This window comes from Penicillium cataractarum (assembly GCF_028827025.1).
Source record: "Penicillium cataractarum strain IBT 29864 chromosome Unknown utg000009l, whole genome shotgun sequence".
Lineage (NCBI taxonomy): Eukaryota > Fungi > Ascomycota > Eurotiomycetes > Eurotiales > Aspergillaceae > Penicillium > Penicillium cataractarum.
The window spans coordinates 286,635-312,522 of NW_026622745.1; the positions used below are offsets into that span (position 1 = coordinate 286,635).

A 25,888-nucleotide genomic window follows, 5' to 3' on the forward strand; every position below is an offset into this window, starting at 1 on the left:
CTAATGCCCTAATTTGAGAGCTGCTTGTAGCTTGCGAATCCCTCTAGGGTCCTCCGAGATGCTCCATTTCCTCTGGGTACCTGAGAACCCGTTACGGTGCCTGTGCCTGGCGGAACCACCGGCGCCTTCAGCCACCGACGATTGCGCGTCGTAGCACCCCTGATTGGCCTATGGCATGCTAAGCATTCTACTACGGCAGTAGGGCAAGCTTGGCCAGCCATTGGGAACGCCGCGTCTGTGCCTGTGTAACGTCATACGGAATTGGATGTTGGTGTGACCGACCCGCCACTGCTGATCGGGATCGGCCCAATCATCAACCGAAAGGATCCGTAAGTCTTGCCACAATTTGCGTGATTTCGATTTGCACAGTGAACAGGGATCTATTCTTAGCTGGGGAATTACAGGGAAGAGACGAATACGTGAGGTACCATGGAAAGTTTATGTAGTTTTGCAGAGGGTTTGCTTATATATAGATGACTGCCAGGCACCGGGTCCATGCCTGAGTCACCTACCCCTCGATTCATACCCACAATCTTGTGCTTTTGCGACATATCACTGGAGTATCGGATAACACAAGTTCTCTCTTCGATAACTACTCTCAACCACTCTCGACTTCTCGCAATCTTCACATAATGGCCGCCTCAAGTTCTTCCAGTGCGCGCACTGGATCCATCCAGTCACACGATAGCCCCAAGGACGTGCTGCGAAGCAAGGCTGACCCTAACGCAGCCCTATATGAAGCACAGCCCAGTAGTAAGCGCATTGCACTGCACCTGTCTATATTTGACCAGGTCTACTTACACTCAATTTGCAGTGGCTGTCAACGCCGAGCCTGGAACTCGAGACACCTTCTCCCTTCGGAGTATGCAGCATAAGGATCGCGAGGGAAAGATCATTAGTACGTTACCGCGAAAGATAGAAATGTCTTTATGGCCAGGGAATACTTGCTAACTCGCTCTCAGCTGACCCTGATCTCTCCAACCCCACGCGAAACCGCCTCGAGCGACCACTGGATACGATCCGAGGCTTCGAAGCTGCCATTGAATCCCATCGCAAGCAGAATCGAATGTAAAATGGCTCAAAGGATACCCGAAAGATCAAGGCCGAGATCGAAACGAACGGATGTTAATGATAATAATGCTTTCTTGTTGACAAAGGACCCGGGATGTATGAGTATCGTCTTGTTGTGATTATCTAGAGCTCATCGGGATTTACGGAAATAAACACTTTTTTCAACCACACGCTTCTTTCTCAGTATTCCTACAGTAGCTCATTAGGTACCAGAACCTTTGTAGTTGATGGTCAAGCTACTGGATCACTAGCGATGACGACGTGAAATATTGTATCAACTTAATCTGACAGCGCCACACCGAACCCACCGATGCGAGATTCCCCAGATCCTCAGATCCTCAAGGCTTGGCACTGTTATCGTTCTCGGCATTGGTCACCCTAGTTGATCCAGCACGCTAGTCACTCTTATTGTGGGTATACACGAACTATCTATTATTTCGCGACACCCGTCTCAATGCCTGGTCGCTGCAACATCTCTTCGACCAAGTAGCGAAGCAACGCAGGCTATATGACATTTGAGAGATATTAGAGCAAGAACCTGCTGAGTTCTGTCAATCTGGTAGTTTACTATTTGAAAGATCGTTCCCGCGAGTTGAAATTATCTCCGAGCATGCATAAATAGTTGATTTTTCGTCCCACCCCGATGTTCTTTACCCACCACACCCTGATCAAGGAGATTACCACACAACGCTTGTGGTATTCCGGTTAGATTCAAGTGATAAAATTAGATTATGCCTGTCCTTGTATGGGGGCAAAGCATAATAGAAGTAAAAAGTCGGGGGAAAAATTCAAGTGCGGTGGTTAGGAGGAGGACACGCACTGCCGACGCCATCCCAAGAAAAGGCCCCACCAACCGCGTCAGCCTGTGAATATTTTCGCTTTTCACCATCAACTGCTTGATGGACTCACCCAGTTAGAATACTATTCACAGGGCTATGCGCAGCTATTTGCAGATATGAATGACAATGTCTTAAATGCATTCGTGGCCAGCTACTCATCAGCATCTCCACGTTCGGGGCTTCGCTCTCGCAACGCCTCACGACCACCTTCCCAAGGACGAGTAAACTCCATCGTGGCGCACTAACGAGCGTTAGTCTGCCGAACCCAAGATACTTTCAGTCGGTGGGACCTTCTCATTGGCTCTTCTCATTCGTTCGGGGTTAGCGTACCGATTCGCTTCCATTGCCTACCAGCCCTAATAATACTGGTGGTTGACGCGGTCCGTCTCCTCCCTGGAAAAGTTGACAACCGGGCACCCAGTTAGTAGTCGCCCACCGTTTTATGAGCCTTTCCTCGGGGGGCTCTCTGAATCTGAGGTCATTTAGCTCGGTGGATGCCAGTACGCGTCCCATTTCGAGTGCTCAGGGGCAAATGGCAAATCAGGGTGGCCGAAACGGGGATGGGAGGTTATTAATGGCCACAGGAGATGAAGCCACCATGGATACTTCTTCGTTGGAGGGCATTTAGACATTAACATTCACTCATTCAAACACTCTCTTTCCATCTTTCAAGTATTTCTTTTCTTGCGCTTAAACCGACCCGAAGGAGGCCGTCCTCCCGTTTCACTCGCTATAGCTATATTCTGCGGCATCGATTGGATCCGCTAAGCCTATTTTCGCCATGAGGTTCTCTCTGCTGTCGCTGGCGACGCTGGTCACGGCCGCCGTGGCGGACCTGGACCCTATTGTGATCAAGGTCCGGCATTCTGGAATCGTTTGAAGAGGTGTATAGATGTTAACTATGGGTTTGATATCAGGGATCCAAGTTCTTCTATTCCAGCAACAACACTCAATTGTGAGTCAACTGGCAGAGTTCTGCTGCTAATCCTGACGATATCCATGCTAATCATCTAATAGCTACCTCCGTGGTGTCGCGTATCAACGTATGTTCATGATCATTGCCAGTTCAACCCGACCAGAAGTTGACGTCGAACAATGAAACATTGAATACTAACATCATCACCATCAATCAGAGGATACTAGTGACAGCACCAGCTACAAGGATCCCCTGGCCGATGCCACCGCTTGCAAGCGTGATATCCCTATTCTCCAGGAGCTGCGCACCAACGTCATCCGTACCTACTCCATCAATGCCAGTGCCGACCACTCCGAGTGTATGAAGCTGCTCTCCGAGGCAGGCATCTACCTGATCTCCGATCTCTCGGACCCAACTCAGTCCATTGACCGTAGCGACCCCAACTGGATGACCGACCTGTACTCTCGCTACACCAGTGTCATCGACGAGCTCTCCCAGTACAACAACACCATCGGTTTCTTCGCCGGTAATGAGGTCGCCAACACCATTGCCACTACTGACTCTGCCGCCTTTGTTAAGGCTGCCGTTCGTGATATGAAGTCCTACATCAAGGAGAAGGGATACCGGTCCATGGGTGTTGGATACGCCACTGCTGATGTCTCGTCTATCCGTGTGGACCTGGCCAACTACTTTGACTGCGCTAGCGACGACGAGTCCGTGGACTTCTGGGGCTACAACATCTACTCCTGGTGCGGTAACTCGACCTATGCCGAGTCTGGATACAAGGACCGTACTGAGCAGTTCCGCAACTACACCGTCCCCGTCTTCTTTGCTGAGTATGGCTGTAACGAGGTCACTCCTCGCACTTTCACCGAGGTCAAGGCTCTGTACGGTGATACCATGGCTGAGGTCTGGTCTGGTGGTATCGTCTACATGTACTTCCAGGAGACTAACAACTACGGTGAGTTATGATCAAAGATAAAAAGCTGGAAGCATCGAGCTCATTCATCGTTGCAGGTCTGGTTTCCGTCGTCGACACCACTAGCGTGAGCACCATGGCCGACTTCAAGTACTATTCCAGCGAGATCGCCAGCGTCGACCCCACCGGTACCAACAAGGCTTCTTACACCCCGACCAACACCGTTCTCCAGAGCTGCCCGACTGTGGGAAGTGGCTGGCAAGCCAAGTCCTCGCCACTGCCCCCGACTCCGGACGCCAACCTCTGCGACTGCATTTACGAAGAGTCCGCCTGTGTCGCCAAGAGCAGCCTCTCGGACACCAAGATGGGCACACTCCTGAGCACTGTCTGCGGCTACACTGACTGCAGCGGTGTCAGCGCCAACGCGACCACCGGCGAGTACGGTGCGTACAGCATGTGCGAGATCAAGTACAAGCTCGCCTTCGCCCTGAACAAGTACTACAAGGAGCAGGACAAGGACTCCAGTGCCTGTGATTTCTCCAGCTCTGCCTCTACCAAGGCCACCACTGCCGCAACCGGTACTTGCTCGGCTCAGATCAAGGAGGCCGGCACTGCTGGCACTGGCACCGTTACCACCGAGGCCACCGCTACTGCCGACTCGTCCTCGAGCTCGTCCACCTCCTCCAGCGCTGGTATTGCTGTCAACGTCCACTCCAGCGTGACCGTTGGCTACTTCCAGATCGGTGCCTACGCTGCCACTGCCCTGCTGACTGGTCTGGGCATGATCCTTCTGTAAATGCCAGATTGGAGAGTATTGTGAGAGATGTCGTACCTTTTTATACACTTCGTGCTCATGTTTTATTTGCTATAGTGTTTCGGCTTGAAGAGTTGGAACCGGTTTTTATAGACAGTCTTTGGAGTTTACCGAATACTGACCATGCAGCTACCTCCCACTCTCATAGCAAAATGAAACTTGTCTTTTCTTCTCAAAGGAATCTTCTACTTAAGGAATACAAAGGCGAGGGTGATAACGATGTAGGTAGCTGGATTCTGGATTCGTTCAAGGTATATCGAAATTTATTCTGGTACATGATCACTTATTCCCCGACAATGGCCCTCTTCGTTAAAATGGCAGACGTCTCGTCCAGTCGACTCCAATCATGTGCATCTACACAAGCTTGCCGACTCAATCGTACAGCACGACTGGTTCGAGTCCTCATCTCCGTCTCAAATTCATCAATAGCCACTGAGGGCGTTGCGGAGCCATCGTAAATTTTTACAATGGCTTCCATTAGTCGATATGCGTCGAGTAGGCCATGATTGGCTGCTTCTCCCCGGTCTATGATCCAAGGTTAGCCTCGTGATTCCCAGATTGTCTATACTTAAGAAAAGCTTACACATTGTCATTGCATGAGCAGCATCACCAGCCAACGTGACTCGACCAGAATGGTTATCCCACGACAGACACTCCCAGTCCGCCAACTTGATCTCTGTCACTGGCGTGCCATCCGGAATGCGGTCCACCGACTCTCGCAAAAACGGTACAAATCCTTGCGCACGGCGTTTCATATTCGCCAGGCGAGCCTCATCCGTCACGGCAACCTCGTCCTCGGGCCCCGTTACTGGCCAGGACATGCATATTTGAGCGCGATATCGTTCATCTGCCGTTCCTGCCGTCCCGTTTACTTGAGGTGTCTCCAGCATGGAGAACCAGAAGAAGGCTCCCGAGGGTGGATGGCATCCCTGGAACAGTAATGGGTCCATATCCCTCAAGGGCTTGATCTGATCTGGTGTCAAGTCGACGGCGACACCGGTAAAGTTGATGTTAAGAGGGGAGTTGTTGAATGAATCTGGGCGCAGAATTTGTCGCACCATCGAGCGACTTCCTTCGACACCGACGGCGATACGACCCGTCACGGAGGTCTGGTCTTCAAAGACCAATTGGACTTTGTTGGAATCGTTGGGCAGGTTTACACCAACTACTCGTCGGCCCCAGTGGACATGATCCTCAATCCCCTGTAGCAAAGCCCGACGGGTCTTCTCCCGATTCACTCGCCATCGAGTACTGGGAGGAATCTTATATTTGGGCTCCCCAGTCTCGAGATTGATGAAGAGGAAGTTGCCATTATCATTCCGCGCCACGTCCGGGTCGACTTGGACGGCTTGAATACGCGCGAGTGTCTCTTCAGGCAACATCTTCCACATATACTCTAGCGCCCAGTGCAGGGTGATAGCCCATCCCTGGCCACGGGCATCGGGTGTCGCATCGCGTTCGTAAATCTCAAAGGGAATGTTCTTCTGTTTCAGGGCTTGGCCCAGGGTCAGGCCGACAATGCCAGCACCGACGATAAGCACGGGATCCATGGCGATGGTAATAGTAATAGCTTTGATGAGAAGTACATTGTTCGTCTGGGGGGAGTCCTTTTTGTGTAAATAGGTGAACCCCGAAGTTGAATTGGAGGGAGTTTGGAAATGAAGAGAAACCGGAAAAGAGACCGTCGCATAGATAAGCCAACGGTGATTTCCATGGGAATTAACTGCCGCTGGAAGTACTCCAATCTAAACTCCGAATCAACTTCCCCGCTTTCGCTCCTCCTTCCGAGCTTCAAACTCGGCACCTTCCGACCGTCGGCTACGCGCAACGCGACGGGCGCACGACTCACACAATGTGACGATCGAGGAAGTGCCTGCTCGATATAAGATTATATCGAAGGCAACTTCATCTTCATTTCTTCACGACCATTCATCGCTGCAATGTCTTCCCACGAAGCCCTCAACCCCATTCACCCCGCGGTGCTCCCCCACCTCGACCCAGTGTTTGTGCAACTCTACAACGAACACGTCGCCAATACTCCTGCTGGTCCAATTGATCTGTCTGTGTTGCGCACGAAATACTCGGTGCTATACTCGTATGGTACGGGTCCAGCGCCAGACTGTGCGCGCGTTTACGACAGTGAAGTGACCGGTCACAATGGCGACTTGATTCCCGTTCGAGTGTACGAGCCTGCCACCCCAGGACCATGGCCTGTGCATGTGGACTATCACGGAGGAGGTAAGAGAAACACGATCAAAAAGAACCGTACAGCGATACTAATGATTCACTCGGTATCATAGGCTGGGGTTTGGGGGATCTCGACACCGAAGCCCACATCTGCAAGCACATCTGCGTCAAAGCCAACGTCTGCGTCATCGACGTCGCCTATCGACTCGTCCCAGAACACGCATTCCCCATCGGTATCCAAGACTCCTTCGCTGCCCTGCAATATATCTCTGCCCACGGCGCCGACAAATTCAACATCGATCCCACGCGGGTCTCCCTCGGCGGCGTTTCCGCTGGTGGTAACATCGCTCTGATCTGCGCACATCTCGCCCGCGATGCCCAAATCCCCCTCAAGCTAGTCGCAGTCGGCACACCCACAATCGATGATATCTCCAAATACAAGTCAGCCGCTGACGCCCCGTGGCCTTCCATGCAGTCCATGGAACACGCGCCCACCTTGAACTGGGCGCGGTTGAAGTGGTTCGATAATCTCAAGTGGCAGAGCATCGCCTCCGAGGGACCAACGCGAGACGCACAATTGGCTGCCGTCAAGTGGTATGCCAATGCTCTGCAGGCACCGGATTTCACTGGCCTCCCCAAGACGGTGATCTATACGGCGGGTTGTGATCCGCTGCGCGACGAGGGCGAGACTTATGCACGGAAGTTGATTGAGGGTGGGAATGAGGTCGCCCAAAAACGATTTGCGGGCGTTCCACACCCGTTCATGCACATGGATAAAGGTGAGTTGTCCCTGGGAGTATTACAATCGTTTTCAGATTTTAACTGTTATCGCAGATTTATGGCAAGCGAAGGAGTTTATCGACATGACGGCGGATCACATTAAGGCTACCTTGCACCAATAGGACGCATAGAGGATGATTGAAATAATTGAAATAGAATTGATAACCATCTTTGTTACGTTGAAATACGACTGGTATGTTTCTTGAAAATTACTCAACATCAGTAGAACTTGCCATCTCCCTCGTCAAATCCAAATCTCTCTGAAGACTCCCAATCTTGCTTTCCAATGCCACCACACAGTCAGTTCCCAGAGGCAAGCGGAGATACTCGTGTCCCTCCTCAACAGCCTTCAATATTACTCTTGCAGCTTTCTGGGGATCTCCTTTCACTAAACTCAGAAACTCAGTACTGTTACTCATCCCACGAACCATCTGCTCTACGGCGGTCCCTCGATATCCGAGACTGAAACCCCCATTGCCCTGGTACTGAGCAGGAGTAATGATCCGACTAGCAAACGGCGTGCGGAAAGCTCCCGGTTCCACAATCAGCACTCGAATGCCGAAGCTTTGGACTTCATGGGAAAGGGACTCGTGAATAGCTTCGATCGCGAACTTGCTTGCGGAATACGTGCCACGAGCGGGTCTTGCGATGAATCTGTCGGAATTGTTAGAAATCTTAGAGATAATGTCTTAGGTTTATGAACCCACCCAGCTCCACTACTTATCAGAACGATGCTCCCTGATTTCTTCACGCGCATTTTGGGAAGTAATGCTCGAATGATGCGAAGTGGACCGTAAAAGTTAACTTCCATTTGCGAGCGCACCTCTTCCTCACTGGTTCAAATCAACCTTAGCACCATTGTACTTCCTTTTTGAGTATCTGTGAAATCATACCTCGTATCCTCCACACTCCCAATAAAAGCATAACCTGCATTATTTACCACGACGTCGATTTCGTGGGCTTCTGATATCTTCACTGCTTGGTCGTATGCATTGACACTGCCCGGGTCCAAAGCAAACCATATACCACCATTCTCTTCGAATTCAGGGAATGTCTCTTGCGCGTTTTGTATTTCTCGGGTAGTGCCGAGGACTGTGTGTCCTTTTTCCAAAGCTTCTATCGCGAGGGATTTACCGAGTCCGGAGGAACCGCCGGTGATAAGCCATGTTTGTTTGGTAGCATTCGACATTATCGGTTCGTTCACTGACAGAATAACAGTTATCTGAGGTTTTGATTGGAGTAACAATGAGACTGCTCTATATAAGCTCTACGAGACAAGGATGTCAGGAACTAGTCAGCCTCCTCGGACTTAAGCCACTAAACACGTTATGACCGAAGCGATGTCCATTTACCCAATCAAGTTGCAATGCTTTAGAAAGAAGGATCTGACATTGTCAGTTATCACTAGTTATTCTGACTACCTGACTCAATACTGTAACACGTTATTTAACGCGTTTCCATATCATACAACTGCTCTGCCAACGGCACAATCGACTCCTCCAATCCCCGAAACTTAACCCCGAGCACCCTTTGCGCCTTAGAAGAATCACAGGAGTAATGAGTATCCGCAATACGCTTGCCAGGCTCACCCAAAGGTGCTCTATGCTTTTCCGAGAATCGTCCTCGAATAATATCCGCAATTTCCTGTGTATCGTAAGATCCTTGCGTCACTAGGAAACGCTCGTGCTTGGTCTCGGGGAATGTTAACGCTTTGAGGCTCGTCTCGGCGAGATCTTCAACGTCGATCCAAACTATATCCCGATTTCATATTAGCAGATGATCGCATTTCAATACCGAGAGGGAAAATTACCCGGCGCCTTTGTTGGGGGGATCTCGCCGTCTCGTCCAGCGCTCAACACACCCCAGACAATCTGGTTGCTCGCATTGAGTTGGGCCAGCGAAGAAATGGGATGAATCATCTTGCCAAATACCATTCCTGGACACAAAGTCACCAATTGATACTGAACTTGGTGATCTCGAACATAATCCCATGCCGTGCGTTCGGCAACGACCTTGGACGCGCGGTATGCGATCGGCTGGGAAACATTAGCCCATAATATGATGAAACGAGTCACACTCTGACACTCACCACGGCCGATGCATTTACACCATCCTCGTAAGTCAACGGCGCCCAATCCTCCTCCGTGTACACGCGACCAGGCTGCAAACCCAGACTGGCATCGTACACACTAGCAAAGCTGGACATGATGACAACCCGTCGCATGGACGGATGCTGCTGGGCAGCCTCACATACAACCTGTGTACCCTTCACAGCAGGAATCATGAGCTTCTCTTCAAACTCTCCAGGTACGGCGTCATAGTTGAAAGCCGATGCCAGATGCAATACAGCCTGACAACCTTCCAACGTGGGACTCAGTGCCTGAAGATCAGTCGGGTCCTCGACAACCACAAGTTCGAGACAGGTAAGATTCTGGACACTGGCTTTTTCTAATGCTTGGCGAGTTGCCTCTGCTTTCTCGGTTGAGCGTACTGTAGCTCGGACGGAGTGGCCGGAACGTAGGAGGGTTGCGATGCAGTGGGCGGCGATGAAGCCGTTGCCACCGGTGACGAGGACGAGAGCCCCGGGTTGGACAGGTGCCATTGTGAGGTATATGGAATTCGGTGTTTACAAGTTGAGGACGAGGTCGACTTGAATATCTTATATTATAGGTATCTGGGCGGGTCGGAGGGTCGGCTGGCTACCCGCGCGGCCGTCGGATAGATAATATCGCGAATTGGAAAGTGAGCACTTGAAATTGCTCTGGCAGACTTTGTGCTGGTTATACTTTGTCTAGAATACGAAAGTAAACTTGGATACGCTACTATGATGTGAAATTAAATTTAAGTTGTCATTGTATCGAGTATACAAATTCAATTCCATTTTGGTGGCAAGCGGATACAGATCAACAATTAATACACGTAACGGAAGTTCTCATCGTCATGAACATCCTGCACACCACCTTTATTGGCCATTCTTGCCTCCATTGAGCTACGGGCTGGCACACCCAGCTGATCGGCCTTCTTATTGCGTCTTCCATACATAAGACGCAGAGAGGTTGAGATCACGATTGCCGCGGCGTTCACTGCGACGAGGGTGATTTTGGCAGGGATATATCTAGTCATCAAAGTTAGAAAAGTTTACTGGATATTTCGCAATTGACGTACCGAGGAGCATCTTTGGCTTGGAACGTCTGAGGCCCAATGATATTTGCAACACTGAATCCGGCGGAAATAATTGCAGCACCAGACACCTGCTAGAGTCAGTGGAATCCTTCAATCGTAGAGAGAGCATTACGGTACTCACCTTCATCGTGTATCCCTTGAAGTTTGCGCCAGTCCACGCGTAGATCAATGCCAAGGGAGCGACCGTCTAGGAAAGTCAGTGACCTTGTCGACACACAAGTTGGGGTTCGTACTCACAGTATTGACCAGATAAATACCTGCCAAACATCCCCCCTTGTTTGATGCTGGAAGGAAAGACATAAGACACGACCCAGCGAGAGTTGGAAGCAAAAGAAGATCGATAGCCAGCCAGCGCGAAAATCCTTTGGCAATCGCATATGTGGAGACCATAGTCGACACAATACTGACAATACCCGAGGGCATATTCAGCAGCGCACTTTCCTTGGAATTATAGCCAAATCCTTTGATCAAAATGGACGAGAAGGTGGTAATGACACCACTAGGAATGGTAATCAAAATAGTGAGCAAGACCAACAGCCATGTCTGCAAGTCGGCTAAGGCTTCGAGGACGGATCGCCAGCGGAACACCTTCTCACCCACACCAGCTTGATCCTGGTTCAACCTTTCAAATACTCGCTGCTTCTCTTCCTCAGTGAGAAATTTGGCCTTTGTTGGGGTTTCCGGGAGAACGAATAGAACGAGCAATGAGACCGAGATATTGACTGCGCCGATAACGACGAACATGATGCGCCATCCGCCGAAGGAGAGATTTGCTGGGGCGTGCTGAGCAGCGAACGAGATAAGACCACCGATGATCTGCCCAACACCAAGTCCACAGTACCAGAAACCGTAGCGAGGAGTCGATTCCGCTCGCGTATACCACATCGAAGTGTACATTGTGAGTGAAGGAGCTACCGATAGTCAGTTTGAGCACCTCTCGGGATGCATTGCAGCATTTGAACACACCGATGACGGCTTCCATAAGGCCTAGGAGAATGCGAAGTGCCAACATGCCAGAAAAGTTCTGGGCCGCCGATGAACAGCAAAGAATAATGCCCCAGCAGAATACATTGGCCCCGAGAACCTTGGAAACGGGAAACCTCTGCAACAGAGCACCTTGCGGAATTTCTGCCACGGCGTAGGCGATGAAGAAGGCTGTTGCTAACCAGGAGAAGTCATTGCCGTGCATGCCCAAGTCAGTCTGTAGGCCCATCACATTTGCATACTAGAATTGGAAGTTCGGGTTAGCAGGTATCCCAAGAACTCCGCTCTCCTCGCAATGTCCCCTGTCTGCACTTACATTGATCGAGATCTTGTCAATCATCTGCAGAAAATAAGTCAAGAACATGATCGGGAGGATTTTCCGGTCAATCTTGCGAAGTAGTCTCTTGTCATCGTCGGTCACACTACCCAAGGCACAATCCTCGGGCAGCTCGAGTTTAGTTGCGAACTCATTATCTTTCTTGTCCATCATGGATAACTTGGGGATAAATTTCAGATGAAGTCTTTGGTAAGACAAGCACGTTATGACATGGCGTTGGCCAGTGCCACTCTTAAGAAGGAAATGGGGGCACTTGATACCAGCCAGAACAAGATAGTGACTAGCACACGTCGCTCAAAGCTTCCTTACCCCAGACACTCAAGACTGATTAGCATGAACCCGGCATTAAGGGAGGCGAAGTAACGATTGGGGCAAAGATCGGCAGCGGAGAAGCCAAGAGACGCAGCCGTCGGATAGATAAACTCGCGTGGCACAGACTAGCGTGCTCTTCCCCTCTTTGGTTCCAGCCGTCGCCTACCGAGCGATAAGAGCGGCCGTCGCTGAGAAAGAGGATGGAAGGTGGCACCATCCGACGCAAATTGCAATGGAGAGAAAGAATAACCTCAACGCGATCGAGTATATATTCTAGATAGATCAAGAGTCGTTGGAACTCATCACCTTCATGTCAATAATCAATTCCTCCGCTGTAAACATGCCTTCTCGTACGGACTCGCCACTGCAAGTCGCCATTATCGGCGCTGGCCTCGGTGGCCTGGCAGCTGCTGTATCCTTGCGTCGCCAGGGACATAATGTCACCGTCTATGAGCGATACGATTTTGCGGGCGAAGTAGGCGCGTCGTTGAGTGCAGCCTCCAACGGGTCGCGCTTCCTTGAGGAATGGGGAATCGACGTGAAAGCAGCCAAGCCAGTAAGCCAAGAAGAAAAGGCGCAGATCAACAGGAACGGAGAATTATGACCTAACAATGAACGTCAGGTCATCCTCAAGCAACTTATTATGCACAACTGGTCTGATGGTGAAGTCCAGAGCACATACCCACTTGGCGACTACAAGTCCAAGTTCGGCACGGTATGCGACAGAGTATTGCTATTTCAAATTACCAAAACTAACAATTACAGGACTATAACAACTTCCATCGCATCGACATTCACAAGCAGCTTCTTAAATCTGCCTTTGAAGAGCCCGGCGAGGGCCCAGCCTGTGTCTTGAAGGTGAACCACAAGGCCACCGAAGTCAACCATGAGCAAGGTACTATCCGATTCGAAAATGGAACCGAGACCACTGCGGATCTGATTGTCGCTGCCGATGGAATTCGCGTAAGTCAAATGATTCTAATACAAATCTACAAAGCTAATTGGAGAGCCTACAGTCGCTCACCCGTGAATTAATTGGCATTACTCCCGAGTTCGAAATGTCTACCTCATGTTGCTACAGATGCATCATCGGGGCGGACAAGCTTCGCTCTCTCGGCCTGGAAGACTACATCTCAAATGAAGCCATCGAGTACTGGGGTGGCTTTGGAATCAACAAGATCGTCATGTCCCCATGCAGTAACGGCGAGGTTGTCAGCTGCTACTGTTTCTACCCAGCGTCAGTTAACAACCTTCGCGAGGATGGATGGAACATTGGTGCTTCGCCGCAACAACTGGTGGACACATTCCCAGACTTGGATCCCCGAATGAAGACATTGATGCTGAATGCTGAGGATATTAAGATGTGGCGCTGTACGTGAAATGACTCGGACCTATCCAAGCATATGCTAACATTGAATCTAGTATATCGACACCAACCGTACCCATACTGGGCGAAAGGCAATGTGTGCCTACTTGGAGACGCTGGTATGTCAAAAGCTAAAAGCTGAGTTCCAATTTTGGTATCACTAACTGATAGAAATAGCTCATCCCATGATGCCCGACCAGTCGCAAGGATCCTGCATGGCCTTTGAAGATGCCGGTGCTCTAGGAATCGTGTTCAACAAGAACTTCCGGGAGAACTACAGTGTTTTGGAAGGACTGTCACTATATGAGAAGCTGCGTAAGCCCCGTGCCACACGAGTGCAAGAAGCCAGCTTCCGAGCCCGTGAGAATCTGAATGAGCGAATTGGATGGAGCTCATCAGCAGACCGACCAGGCAAACTGACCATCGAGGAGGTTTGCGGGTATAATATGAGGGATCACCTGGCCGAGTTAATGGCAGGAAACTAGAAGGAATTTTGTAACTATTTCGTTAAATGTGTTTTAGCAATGAATTATTTTCGAATGTATCAAATCGCTTCTCATTAACCTGACATCGTAATACATGGCCACATCTAAGCTATACAAACACGACACCGGGGAACTTGCTATAGCGCACCGCGGCCCAATTGAGATCCGTGGCACATGAAGCACCATTCCACACGGTCTCCAACAATTGTCGCGCATACTGAATATGTCCAAATCCAAGCGTATTCTCCATCACCATAAGACGTTCCTTGACCATCATCCGTCGCTCCATACTGATACTACTTGACCCCGCAATAACCAACGGGAAAAGCAAACACCCTTCGACCCGACTAGCATACGGGATTTGCTGAACAGAATCAAGGATAATGGTAATCGACCGCTCCACGAATGGATGAAGTGGGTCATATCCCTCCACAACCTGATGTAGCCGCAGTCGGATCGCCCATTCAAACGCGGTTGTAGCGCGCTCCGTCTCAGGCTCCAGCTCGGTGATCTGGTCATGATCTCTGCGCCACTCATCGATCCGATTCTCCAGGTGTGAAGCCGCCGTTCGGAAGCCAATCTCGGATAGCTCGTCCACACGCTTACTCCGATGATTGGCCAGTAAATTGACCATTCCCAAAAAGTCGAAGAGCGCGGGCGAGATACCGTAGATGGCATCCGTTGATTGGCTGCGCTCTAGCTGGGGTACGCTGTTTCGGCGAAGGGAGGTAGTCAGTTCGGCCATGCTGTCACTGTTGTGCAAAAGAGGCGCCTTGCACCGGGAGATAGTGGACATGGCGTCAAGATAGTGGAAGAGGCTGATGCAAAAGGTCCACTCATCTGTGGAGGCAAGGTTTTGAAATGCGGGGGATTTGAGGATGGCGCTCGCTGCTTTGAGGTGCCATTTCCACACTTTTGATGTGCCGTCGAACAGTTCTGTTAGACATAGTAGTAGAACTGTCGCACAGGCTTCGAAAATACATTGACGGTCGGATCGGCCGAGCAAGCTGTTGACTTGGGTTAATGCTGCCGCACTGTTAGCGAGGAAACACAATGCTATATTGCCTAGGGTTCACCAACCTTGTCCTTGCCGTTTCAACGCGCATCCCCAGATACTAGGGTAGACTCTTCTCCAATGACAGCCACTCAAACTGAGAATGACACTCGTCACGGCATCAGACGCGGCCGCCAGCGGCAAAAGCGTCACGAGGAAAGGGTTCCGATCGGGATCATGCGAACGCGACAGGGCCCGTGCCACGACGTGGATATAGTGATTGAAGAGGGACCGGTCCTCTTCTCCACGGAGATATGGATTTGTGGAGATCGGAGACCGTTCAAGGGGCAGTATAACGGCATTCTGCTTGGGTAATGGGTGTGGGAACAGCGTGGCAATAAACTCCTCGTCATCCTCCGGGGTGATAGAGCTCAAGGAGCTCACAGCCAGCGGATCGCCGTCGGAAATGGTAATCGGATCTTGGGGAGGTGAGGCCGTCGCATGGGAATCTGGGGAAGATGACGAGGGCGTGTCGGTTGTCTCAGATATGCTAGCATTGGACCACTGGCAAGGGAGATTCAACCGCCGGCAGTCGCTACATCGAGGGCGGTTCTCGTCACACTTCTTCTTCCTAGGACCGCGATCCAGATCAGCATTCGCGGAAACTATCTCGAACCGCGCAACTCCACCACGGGTAGGGAATTTACCTCGCCTTGCACGATAGACATCCACCACGGGACCGCGATGCCCGAGGTCGCCGTAGGGCCGTCGCAGGCAGAGAGACGCCCACCGACTCCTTCTCAGTGGGACTCCGTGGCTTGCACACATGGCCGAGACCTGTAAATCATCCGGCCAAGCATTAGTCTATGATTCCACCAGTTTGAGAAACTCAATGGGGGTTGACTAGATCGTACGTTTGCATCGCGAGCAGGGCTGGTCACCGTCGCATCGTTGTTTCTAGCGGCGATAAGCAATTAGCGCTATACTTTGGACAAATGGGGGACTTGAGCCTCACGATACGAGCGCATCGAGCACAAACTCGACCGGGGGCACTCATGGCTTGCTGCGCGGGAGACATGGCGGCCACGATAGGAGCAGCAACAGCAGTAGCATCATGGGAGCGGGGAGAAAGCAGTCGCGAAGCGACGGTCTCTTTTTCTGGCTCAGCTTCTTCTTATCGGCAGCTTCCGATCCGACGGGGCTGTCAGACTGTCGATAAGGGGGAAGAAAGTGGAATTGAATTTGCAGGCGATCCAATTGGAAGACTGGAAAAGTGCCAGTGGCGTTCATCGCCTCAAACAGTCTAGTCGGCCCAGTCTCAAGTGCGGGGAAGTTGACAAGGAGAAAAGCTGACAGCCGACATGCCTGAAATTTCCCCAGATTCTCGGCAATTTCGGGACTGCATTGTCGATTTAGATTTTGGCACCGAGTCGAAACTACCAATCAATAGTTCATGCAATGAATAGTATACTTTACAGGGATCCTGGTCAGCGCTAAAGCTGTTGGAGCCAACTGGTTCAAATCGCGACCGTTAGTGTGATTCACCCAAGCTAGAATCACTTCATAGTATTCTGGTGCTGGCTAGAAACTAGCTCAGCAGGTTCAATTGGGTTGACAGAAGTAACTGGCAGGTTGTTCTCTCAGCATAGGAGTATCGTGGTGTTCATCTAGAAAATCCTCAGGCTCCTCAAAGTCGAACTTGACCATATGGTATCTCATGGGCTTCCTCGACGTGATTAATGTATCCGTGGGCATGTTACTTTGTTACGACAGTATGCTGTAGGGGGATTCTCGGTTTGCGAAACATATACCAGTGGGAGAAAGTGTGGGAGAGCCTGATCAATTCAAGAACCAAGTATGAAGGAACTCCAAGTTAATCCCCTATTCTTCTTTAAAAAAAGCAGGGCGCAGTACGCTCACGATTGCCAATTGCATATGCGCCATTCCATAAAGCAACCCAAAAGAAACAGCAAGGCAGACTCAATCCCAAAAGATCATGGCATCACAAACGGACAGACTGGAATCTGCCAATTGATGAAGAGCATTGGAGTTCCTGGTCACTTATTCGAGGACTTTTCCTGGCTGGTGTTGTAGTAGTAGTAGGAACCATTCGAGTCGGCAGGAGTGTACCAGGCTTCACCCTTGCCAGTGTTGTAGTAAGTGCTACCATCCGAGTTGGAGTAGTAGTAGGAGCCATCCCTGTTGGCCGTCTGTCAGTTTCAAGGCATGAAATCGAAATCCCTGATCAAGGAGATACATACTGGTTGGAGTAGTGGTAGGAATTCTGGTTCACGGCATCCGATCCATAGTCACGGCTGCAGTAGTGATTGCCCTGGAAGAAGATCAGCCTTGATGTCTGACAGTCATGATCACCAGTGGTCTTACCTGGCTGTTGGTGCCCGAGTTCTTGTAGGTGTAAGACGCACCCTTGTTGTCGGTCGGCATTTTGAAGAGTATGATGTCTCGTTGAAAGTGGGAGAAGGGAAAGTTGACAAGGAGAATTGAAGAAGTTGAAGAGTAAATAAGGGAACTACTGGAAATTATCGTAGAGGAAAGTGCCATGCAAAAAGGCAAACGTCAGAGTGAGACGCTCTTTCTGTTTGGGAGTAACACGATCCCCGTCTATGCAAACACGCTAATCTATAAGAGCACAACAAACGCCAGTCTTCAAAACTGGCCTGAGGATCATTTACCACTCGTTCTTCAACACCAGACGATAACGAGCCTTGCCATCATTCATATCCTGGATCGCCTGGTTGGCATCCTTCATGGGCCGCTCCTCAACCCAGGGCTTGACGTTCTTGGCCACGACAAGGTCCAGCATCTCCCGAATTTCGTCGGGGCTACCAATAATAGAACCACCAAGCTTGATGCCCCTGCCAATCAAGGCGAAAGCTGGGATCTCAAGACCGCCGTCTTCGGGAGCACCCAACTGGACGAGTGTGCCGCGAGTGCGCAGGAGCTGGCAATATCCGGTGATGGGCATCTTCGACGATGAAACGGTGCAGATGATCAAGTCCAGAGACTGGGCATTGTTCTTTACCCAGTCAGCATCGTCGTCGGTCGCAATGTAAGCATCAGCACCCAGCTTCAACGCATCCTCCTTCTTGTTGGCCTTGCGAGAAATGGCAACAACACGGTCAGCACCCAGGGCCTTGGCGAAGAGAATACCAAAGTGACCCAGGCCACCAACACCAACGATGCCAACCTTCTTACCGGGGCCACAGCCGTGCTGGCGCAGAGGAGAGTATGTGGTGATACCACCGCAAAGCATGGGCGCAGCCTCAGCAGAGGGGATGGCATCGGGGATCTTAATCACAAAGTGCGACGGGGATCGGTTGTACAGCGAATAACCACCATACGACTTGCCACCGTTGGCATAGGTACCATTGTATGTTCCGACCAGGCGGTTGCAGTGTTGCTCAAGGCCGTTGGCGCAGGCTTCGCAGTCGCCATTGACGTTCAGGCAAGATCCGCTCTGCGCACCAACACCAACACGATCTCCAACCTTGATGTTCCCCTCGGCCTTGGAGCCAACTCGGACGGCGACTCCAACCACTTCGTGTCCGACGCAGCATGGGTAGAGAGTAGGGCCCTAAATCATCAAGGTTAGTTCTTATACTTGCATCACAAGACCACCAACCCAGGACTTCCTTCTACTTACCCATCCACTGCGCAGAGTATGCATATCAGAGCCACAGATACCGCAGTGCGTCACTCGCATGTCGATATCTGTCTCCTCCCATGGCTTCGGCTCGAACTCCTGCCAGACCATCTTGCCCTTGGCAGACTCCGGGTCAAGGCCCATCCAACCTTCAAACTTGTAATCGGTGGATCCCATGGTGAATTTTAGATGTGTCGTTTCGATTGAATCGAATTTGATGTGAAGATATGTTTCTTTGCGTTGGGTCCATCTATCCTCTTATATAGGAATCGTGTCCCAGATTTTCCACTATCATGATCGCCATCCACTGGGTCATCGAAAATTCTGGCAAGTTTCCACACTCTCATCAGAGGCGCAAGTTTATTTTGTGCATTTTGTCAGCGACCGGGAAGGGTCCACTGAGTCCACTGTGTGGAGTGTCATCACGGTTTTAACCTGATACTATGTCCGCTCCGGGTTAAGCACCGAGTTATGTGCGGTGGTGGAAGATGACATTAAACCGCAGAACAAGGGGATAAAGGGAAGATAAGGCTTGGATAATCACTATCCGACCAATCACCTTTGTAGCGGCAGCGTCGGGGCCAATTAAAGTTTTGAGTTCTGACGCAGGTTCCTGCAGAGATTTGTTTAAATCCTTTCTGACCGATCCTGTATGACGCAAATGGCTCCCGAAAACTTGGATTCGGCTGGGATCTCGAGACAAGCGTGGCCTCTAAAAGTCCACGTTGTTAGCCACCAGCCATTGGCCCGTCATCTGTATATTTTCTTTGAATTGCCCCGGTTGCCGGCGGACTTCTCCAGAAAGTGTCCGAGTCAGCAATTGGGCTCCGCTGGAGTTACGACCAAATCAATACTCGGCTGACTATTCGGCCTCGGCCCATAAGAGATTTGATCAATTATCCTGTACATACTTTATTTGTATGTCAAATGTGACCGAATAGTATCCCAGACACAGGTCAGGACACCTCTGGTTCGGCTGACCCCTTGTTCTCGGTCTTGGACTCTGTATCCCCACCGGCAAACTCCGCACAGTATCATCCCCGGGTCATCCGGCTGTGTAGAAATTTTCAGATACATAGATATGCATTTCATCACACTGCTTTCTTTGTGCTTTGTAGCATATTTTGCTGCAGCAGTGGAAAGGAATGTCGATCTAAGGTGTACCTTGCTGTGCGGATGAATTTATCCATACCTTATTGATCTCTCGCAACTTGAGCGCATTAGAAAGACCCTATAGTACAATCCCTGGGAATATTTCTCTGCGTTGCATGTTTACACCCGCCCCGGTACTCTTACGGAAAGGTGAGCTGCAATATGCGCAAACTAGGTGGGTGTATATTGATGCCCCAGTATATATTTTCAAGTGGGGCAACCTTACGTTCTACATTTACGGCACCGAAAAAATTTAAGAATTACCTGATCAATCTCAAGTCGAACAAAGATCTAAGAAATAGGGGAAAATACAATGTGGCTCGGTATTTTAGAAATATCTCTCAAAACAAAGGAAGAAGGTTCAACAACCAAGTCTTGCTATATTTGGACAGGTACTCTGGTCTCTACTTATTCAATCAAGGTGGAGATTTAGAATTAAGAATCTGGTACAATTAAACCAACTGAGAAGCGTTGTCTGGAATAGTCCCCATTGGGCAATTGATGACTGAAATAGATCACTGGTTCATACAAAGTGTAGATCACTGGGCTTGTGAGCTTAAAAGATTTGCTGGAGGTGCCCCCTGGTGGAGCATCGTTACCTAGGGGGTAGAGAGGCGTTAGATAATCCGTCATGAACCGTAAGTCCGTGACAGATGATAAGGCCAATCATCCTCAAAAACCTTCCTCCTGTTCCTGTCGGGAACTCGGCAAACGTGGGAGCTGCCAATACAAAAGAGTGGGGGGATGGATGATGCCATCAAGGGCCCTGATGGCGATCCGACTCGGCACTACGTGTACCCGAACTATATGTATGGACGATGGGGTTGCGTATTATAGTTGCAATTCTTATGTTACTCCATTCTAAATTAGATAATAAACAAGCCAGAATCCTCAATATATAATGTCTTGTCAGATTGAATATATCAAGCCTTATTTAAGTTAACCAAAGCTCCATTTCCCCAGTTTTCCCGGCAATATCCAAGTAAACACCAGGTCGCGTGGAAGTGGACCCCACCGCAATGGCGTGCTTTACGATCGCGATGAGAACACAAACAACGGCCATCATTGGGCTCAGAATCCAATTTCAACTTGAAAAAACTACCTCTCAAGCAGACGGAACTGCCGGAGAATAACGCCATGCCTCGCCAGAGTACCCCAGTAAAGGGTCATTGGGGCCGAGATCCATTCGAGATTAAAACATCGTTTAATTTGACCTAAACTACATTATCAGCAGATTTTCTCTTCCACTCAATGCTTTATTTATCTTTCCCAAGTCCTTTGGACTCTTTCAATCTTTCTGCGTTTCCTTGATCTCTGGTCTTTTATTTGAAGGTGCAAGATGGCCGCGAACAATAACTATGGCACGGAGAATGCTCCAGACCATCACACGCCCCAACCAGATGGGTTCACTCCGGTCGCGAATGGGCGCAAAAACACAAATGACGAAGAGAGCCCATTGCTTCCGCAGTCAGACAGTCCAGACTTGAAGAAAAATGCTTTGGTGGGTGTGGGCACTATTATCGCGGTTCTCTTGCTTGGTACGTCGAAGACCGTCTTTTGCGCATAGATACAATGCTAACCTCTGTATGAATGTAGGCGAATTCGTTTCCAATGCCGATGCCACACTGGTTATGGCCGCTGCTGGCCACATTTCCTCCGAATTTAATCGACTACGCGATGCGAGCTGGCTCGCTACTGGATATATGCTGGGTCTCTGCGCCGTACAACCGATGGTGAGTGTTGCGGCCCTGGTGTTTTGAATCAGCACTGACTTGGGATAGTACGGCAAATTGAGCGACATTTTCGGTCGCAAACCTCTTCTTTTGGTATCATACTTCTTGTTTGGAATTGGTTGCATTATAAGGTACTTTTTGCTTTCCATCTTGAAAATTAGAAGGGGTCTCTGAATGGTTTTAGCGGTGTTGGTTCCCAGATGTGGGTGGTCATCCTTGGTCGGGCAATCAGTGGCATGGGAGGCGGCGGGTGCATGACCATCAGTTCAGTGATTATCACGGGTAAGCAGGAATTTGGACCTCTATGAACTGAGCTAATCACTTCTAGATATTGTCCCAAAGCGTGAGGTCGCCACATGGCGAGCCTATGTCAATATCTCCATGACGCTTGGCCGCAGCATCGGTGGTCCTTTGGGAGGATGGCTCAGTGATACTATCGGTTGGCGATGGTAGTTCTCACCTTCTTTGTCGATTTTTTTGAGATAACATACTAACAAAATTCCAGGCTTTTCCTCCTCCAAGTGCCATTATTTGCCATCGCCGCTGTTCTGGTAATCGTCAAGCTCCATGTTGACCAATCCTCAAGTTCAGGGAAGCGCGACACTCTATCTCGACTTCGCCAAGTCGACTTCTTAGGAATCGCACTTCTTGGCACATCCATCGTAGCCGTCACAGGCCTGCTAGACCAAGGTGGAAAGTCCTTCCCTTGGCGATCGTGGTTGACTGTGGTTACTGGCGGTGGTGGACTCTTGCTACTAATTGCATTCGTCCTCGTCGAAGCGTATGTCGCGAAAGATCCGATCTTCAACTTGCGCATCCTGCGCAGACCCAATGTGGCAGCTAGCTATATCATTGCCACACTGCAAATCACGGCACAGCTGGGCATGTTGTTCTCGATTCCACTGTATTTCCAAGTAACGCAGCGCGCCTCGGTCACGGTCGCTGGTGGCCACTTGGTTCCCGCTGTGATCGGTAACACGCTGGGTGGGCTTCTTGCCGGTGGATTCATTCGTCGCACCGGTCACTATAAGGTTCTACTTGTTGTGGCGAGCTTAGTCGCGTCGGTTTCATACGTCCTGCTCTATCTCCGTTGGAATGGACATACCGGCTTCTGGGAGTCACTCGACATCATTCCTGGCGGCCTGGGTACTGGTATCGCTGGAGCAGCGGCATTCGTTGCTATGACTGCCTCATTACCGGCCGAAGAGGTTGCCATGGCCACGTCTATTTACATGCTTCTGGTTAGCTTTGCCATGACTGCAGGTGTCACGATCTCGAACAGCGTCCTGGGTCTTGAATTTCAACGGCAGCTTCGTAGCAACCTCCATGGACCCGGCTCGGAGGTGGTGAGTTTCTAGAAACACTCTTCAATTCGACACATTACTAACTCATGGAATAGGTTATCAAACGCGCAATGGCCGATACCGATTACATCGCCCACCTCACTGGCCACCTCAGAGAGGTTGTGGTCGACTGCTATCTGGCAGGCCTGAATCACACATATAGTAAGCTCTTTGAATTCGAACCATGTTTCTTTTATTACTCGCTGACATGCTCTAGTTGTTTCCCTCGCTTGTTCCCTTGTTGCCGCATTATTTGGCTTGTTCATTCGACACCACCAACTATAAACGTCGATCATAGGTAGCATATTTCGCCTGCTAAATTTTCTTTCAATCAAATTTGAATGCAAGAATATATACTGGTTCAGAAGTATTTCCAAAAAAAATCAGAAGTCTGATGACAGTAGCAAATACAGGCTTCTTCTCCCCTTCGCTCCTCACAGCTGCTTCTTGTCCGCAGTGACCACACCAATATCCATCGCTATAAATTGTTCCGTCATTTCCATATTCATCCTCTACCGCCAGGTATCGCTCTCCGTAACAGCAGTAGTAGCGCAAGCGGCAGGCACAGTATACGAGCGATTGGGGTCACTTTCCCACTCGATGCTTCCATCGCTCTCGACCCGAATATACTTGTACTCGAAGCTCGTGCCAGCCGGCAGGTCAATATCCACGAACCACAAGTTATCACTGGAGGTATAGTCTTCTGCACTCAGTGCAATGGCATTATCGGTGTCCCAGTCACCCAGTTGGCTGATGGAACCTGCGATCTTGATGTTCTCGCCGTAGTAGGTAGTCGCGATAAGATCGAACGTAACAGCCACTGCAGTTGGGGTGGTGCAGGAGGTAGTCGAAGTGGCGGTGGTCGTAGTCTTCGTAGTACTAGTGCTAGTGGTGGTTCCAGTTGCTGTGGTTGTTGCGCTTGTGGTTGTGGTTGTCGCTCCAGATACACTAGTCAAAGTCGCCGGCCAGGAAGTGGAGGTGGCAGTGCTGTAGGTACCCGTAGCAGATGTGGCGACGCATGTTGCCGGCACGCTGCTTGCAGAGGTCTCGCCCCAAGCAGCAGGGACGATGGAGTTACGTCGGTTGTTCGCAGAGATTAGAGCAGCATAAGACCAGGTCAAGTCACGAGCAGAAAGCTGAGAGCCATCAGACTTGGAGAACTGCTCCGACATGGAGCCGTTGGTCATGGCATATTTCTCCTATACAGATATCAGCATACGAAACCGAGACAGAGGGCCTGTCGCTCATGCACTTACCACAATACTCATATATCCATCAGCATAGGTCTTAACCGCACTGACGATTGTAGAGTAGGTTGCGCTCGATGAGGAGTAGGTTCCAGTAGCCGCAGAGCTGTACATGTCCTGGAAGAATGCAAGAGAGACGGAGTTGATGGTCAGAGAACCAATCTTGTTCCACTGGTACAAAGCATCATAGAGAAGCTCAGCAGCAGCCATTGTGCAAAGGTACCAGGGGTTACCGTTGTAGTAAGAGTCTTCGGGATAACGTCCGACGGACACGGCAGTGCCTTCAGCAATACCACTGTTGACGGTATAGACAGAGCGGAAAGAATCGGTAACCACTTTATGGTTAGCCAATGCTCGGGAAGAGCAGGGTTGGAAAGTAGTATCATCACAGGCAGCCTCTGGGTCAAAAGTGTGAATGCTGCCCAAGAGGGTGTTGGCGTCCTTGCCGGTACGGCTGCTACCGAAGTTGGCCAGGGTGTAGGATCCAGTCCAGAAGGACTGTAGGAAGCAAAGAACCTGCGGTGCCTGCGAGTCACAGTACGAGCAGGAAGAGCCGACTTGACTCGCAAATTTGCTACCTTCAACCAAAGCACGGTGCTGCACCGCAGTGGTGAAGAATGACTCTCCACTGACTTCCTCCCAGAGGTCTATCTTATTCATCAGCGTTAAGAATACCTCGATAAGAATTTCCGAAGAGGAAACTGACCGTATCCCGAACTATTCCAGTTCTGGGCAACGTAGGAGAGATCGTTACGCACAATAGGCCAGACAATATTGGTGGCCTGGGTAGTGTATCCGTTGCTCTGGAGCATCTGGTGTCAGTCATGCGTGGTTTGTCAGAATATCGTATAACTTACAATCAACCACTGGCCGAATGCAATCAAAGCAGTGGCTCGGAGCGCAGGTCCATCGCGCTGTGGCCGTCCCCAAGACCCAGTGTAGGCAGTCTCATCAATGTTGAACTTGGGCTCACCCAGGCCACCAGAGGAGAGGGAGCCGGACGGGTTAGAGACAGTCTGGATATAAGCCTGGGAGCTGATATACTCTTCAATCACGGTGAGCAATGATGTGTCACCGTTCTTGAACTGATCAATCAAGACTTTCATAGTCAAGGCAGAGTCACGAGTCCAAGTATAATAGTCTACTACCATTAGCCTTGGACACCCAGCGCTTCACGTCGGTAGGACACTTACAATCAGGGCTGTCGGTGCTGGGACTGGCAATGATAATGCCGGGCTTCACACTAGCAGCATAGGTACCACTCGATCCAATATTATCGAGGATACCCTGCCGTGCTACCGTAGTCTCCGATGCCAACCATGTGTCTAGGCTACCGGTTGCACGAGGGGCCAGCTGTGGTGCAGCGACCGCTGCGTGGCCGAAGCTTAGCGCATATAGCGCAGTCCAGAGTCTTGGAGCCATAGGTGAGGAAAGAGGTTTGCAGTTGTTTGTATCTCATGCACGAGCGCTGATGCAGCCTTTTATATCTCAAAAGATCCTGATTTCCTTTCAAATTTCGCTTCGGTTGGAATTGGGAGAAGATTACAAGGGGGGGCATAAAC

General features: G+C 50.3%; 13 protein-coding genes across 13 annotated transcripts; 5 read left to right on the forward strand and 8 right to left on the reverse strand.

Moving 5' to 3' along the window:
• Positions 1–632: 632 nt before the first annotated feature.
• N7496_010765 (DUF2406 domain-containing protein) lies at positions 633–1,072 on the forward strand (the record flags this gene model as incomplete). Its single annotated transcript, XM_056703678.1, has 3 exons — positions 633–753; positions 815–898; positions 963–1,072. The coding sequence occupies 3 exons, from the start codon at positions 633–635 to the stop codon at positions 1,070–1,072; spliced, it is 315 nt and encodes a 104-aa protein (XP_056549638.1).
• Positions 1,073–2,691: 1,619 nt separating this feature from the next.
• Positions 2,692–4,541, forward strand: N7496_010766 (glycoside hydrolase family 72 protein; the record flags this gene model as incomplete). Its single annotated transcript, XM_056703679.1, has 5 exons — positions 2,692–2,766; positions 2,828–2,865; positions 2,928–2,953; positions 3,044–3,787; positions 3,844–4,541. The coding sequence occupies 5 exons, from the start codon at positions 2,692–2,694 to the stop codon at positions 4,539–4,541; spliced, it is 1,581 nt and encodes a 526-aa protein (XP_056549639.1).
• Positions 4,542–4,842: 301 nt separating this feature from the next.
• Positions 4,843–6,109, reverse strand: N7496_010767 (FAD-dependent oxidoreductase; the record flags this gene model as incomplete). The annotated part of the gene is made up of 2 exons (XM_056703680.1): positions 4,843–5,084; positions 5,143–6,109. The coding sequence occupies 2 exons, from the start codon at positions 6,107–6,109 to the stop codon at positions 4,843–4,845; spliced, it is 1,209 nt and encodes a 402-aa protein (XP_056549640.1).
• A 390-nt stretch (positions 6,110–6,499) lies between these two features.
• N7496_010768 (alpha/beta hydrolase) lies at positions 6,500–7,648 on the forward strand (the record flags this gene model as incomplete). The annotated part of the gene is made up of 3 exons (XM_056703681.1): positions 6,500–6,797; positions 6,860–7,525; positions 7,581–7,648. 3 exons carry the CDS (start codon positions 6,500–6,502, stop codon positions 7,646–7,648), a joined length of 1,032 nt encoding a protein of 343 aa, XP_056549641.1.
• An 87-nt stretch (positions 7,649–7,735) lies between these two features.
• Positions 7,736–8,715, reverse strand: N7496_010769 (uncharacterized protein; the record flags this gene model as incomplete). Its single annotated transcript, XM_056703682.1, has 2 exons — positions 7,736–8,180; positions 8,420–8,715. The coding sequence occupies 2 exons, from the start codon at positions 8,713–8,715 to the stop codon at positions 7,736–7,738; spliced, it is 741 nt and encodes a 246-aa protein (XP_056549642.1).
• A 257-nt stretch (positions 8,716–8,972) lies between these two features.
• N7496_010770 (uncharacterized protein) lies at positions 8,973–10,128 on the reverse strand (the record flags this gene model as incomplete). The annotated part of the gene is made up of 3 exons (XM_056703683.1): positions 8,973–9,277; positions 9,337–9,562; positions 9,616–10,128. 3 exons carry the CDS (start codon positions 10,126–10,128, stop codon positions 8,973–8,975), a joined length of 1,044 nt encoding a protein of 347 aa, XP_056549643.1.
• A 308-nt stretch (positions 10,129–10,436) lies between these two features.
• On the reverse strand, positions 10,437–12,365 carry N7496_010771 (uncharacterized protein; the record flags this gene model as incomplete). The annotated part of the gene is made up of 7 exons (XM_056703684.1): positions 10,437–10,641; positions 10,692–10,777; positions 10,831–10,896; positions 10,947–11,620; positions 11,676–11,934; positions 12,010–12,214; positions 12,340–12,365. The coding sequence occupies 7 exons, from the start codon at positions 12,363–12,365 to the stop codon at positions 10,437–10,439; spliced, it is 1,521 nt and encodes a 506-aa protein (XP_056549644.1).
• Positions 12,366–12,682: 317 nt separating this feature from the next.
• Positions 12,683–14,193, forward strand: N7496_010772 (uncharacterized protein; the record flags this gene model as incomplete). The annotated part of the gene is made up of 6 exons (XM_056703685.1): positions 12,683–12,898; positions 12,965–13,057; positions 13,108–13,305; positions 13,359–13,713; positions 13,765–13,827; positions 13,886–14,193. The coding sequence occupies 6 exons, from the start codon at positions 12,683–12,685 to the stop codon at positions 14,191–14,193; spliced, it is 1,233 nt and encodes a 410-aa protein (XP_056549645.1).
• A 109-nt stretch (positions 14,194–14,302) lies between these two features.
• N7496_010773 (Zn(II)2Cys6 transcription factor) lies at positions 14,303–16,265 on the reverse strand (the record flags this gene model as incomplete). The annotated part of the gene is made up of 3 exons (XM_056703686.1): positions 14,303–15,129; positions 15,274–16,024; positions 16,203–16,265. The coding sequence occupies 3 exons, from the start codon at positions 16,263–16,265 to the stop codon at positions 14,303–14,305; spliced, it is 1,641 nt and encodes a 546-aa protein (XP_056549646.1).
• Positions 16,266–17,244: 979 nt separating this feature from the next.
• On the reverse strand, positions 17,245–17,632 carry N7496_010774 (uncharacterized protein; the record flags this gene model as incomplete). The annotated part of the gene is made up of 3 exons (XM_056703687.1): positions 17,245–17,386; positions 17,449–17,519; positions 17,573–17,632. The coding sequence occupies 3 exons, from the start codon at positions 17,630–17,632 to the stop codon at positions 17,245–17,247; spliced, it is 273 nt and encodes a 90-aa protein (XP_056549647.1).
• Positions 17,633–17,876: 244 nt separating this feature from the next.
• On the reverse strand, positions 17,877–19,028 carry N7496_010775 (NAD(P)-dependent alcohol dehydrogenase; the record flags this gene model as incomplete). The annotated part of the gene is made up of 2 exons (XM_056703688.1): positions 17,877–18,782; positions 18,852–19,028. 2 exons carry the CDS (start codon positions 19,026–19,028, stop codon positions 17,877–17,879), a joined length of 1,083 nt encoding a protein of 360 aa, XP_056549648.1.
• A 2,314-nt stretch (positions 19,029–21,342) lies between these two features.
• N7496_010776 (uncharacterized protein) lies at positions 21,343–23,364 on the forward strand (the record flags this gene model as incomplete). The annotated part of the gene is made up of 8 exons (XM_056703689.1): positions 21,343–21,541; positions 21,600–21,736; positions 21,785–21,867; positions 21,921–22,018; positions 22,065–22,185; positions 22,242–23,082; positions 23,136–23,241; positions 23,297–23,364. The coding sequence occupies 8 exons, from the start codon at positions 21,343–21,345 to the stop codon at positions 23,362–23,364; spliced, it is 1,653 nt and encodes a 550-aa protein (XP_056549649.1).
• Positions 23,365–23,591: 227 nt separating this feature from the next.
• On the reverse strand, positions 23,592–25,748 carry N7496_010777 (uncharacterized protein; the record flags this gene model as incomplete). Its single annotated transcript, XM_056703690.1, has 5 exons — positions 23,592–24,278; positions 24,336–24,973; positions 25,033–25,138; positions 25,184–25,467; positions 25,520–25,748. 5 exons carry the CDS (start codon positions 25,746–25,748, stop codon positions 23,592–23,594), a joined length of 1,944 nt encoding a protein of 647 aa, XP_056549650.1.
• Between the last annotated feature and the right edge of the window lie 140 nt (positions 25,749–25,888).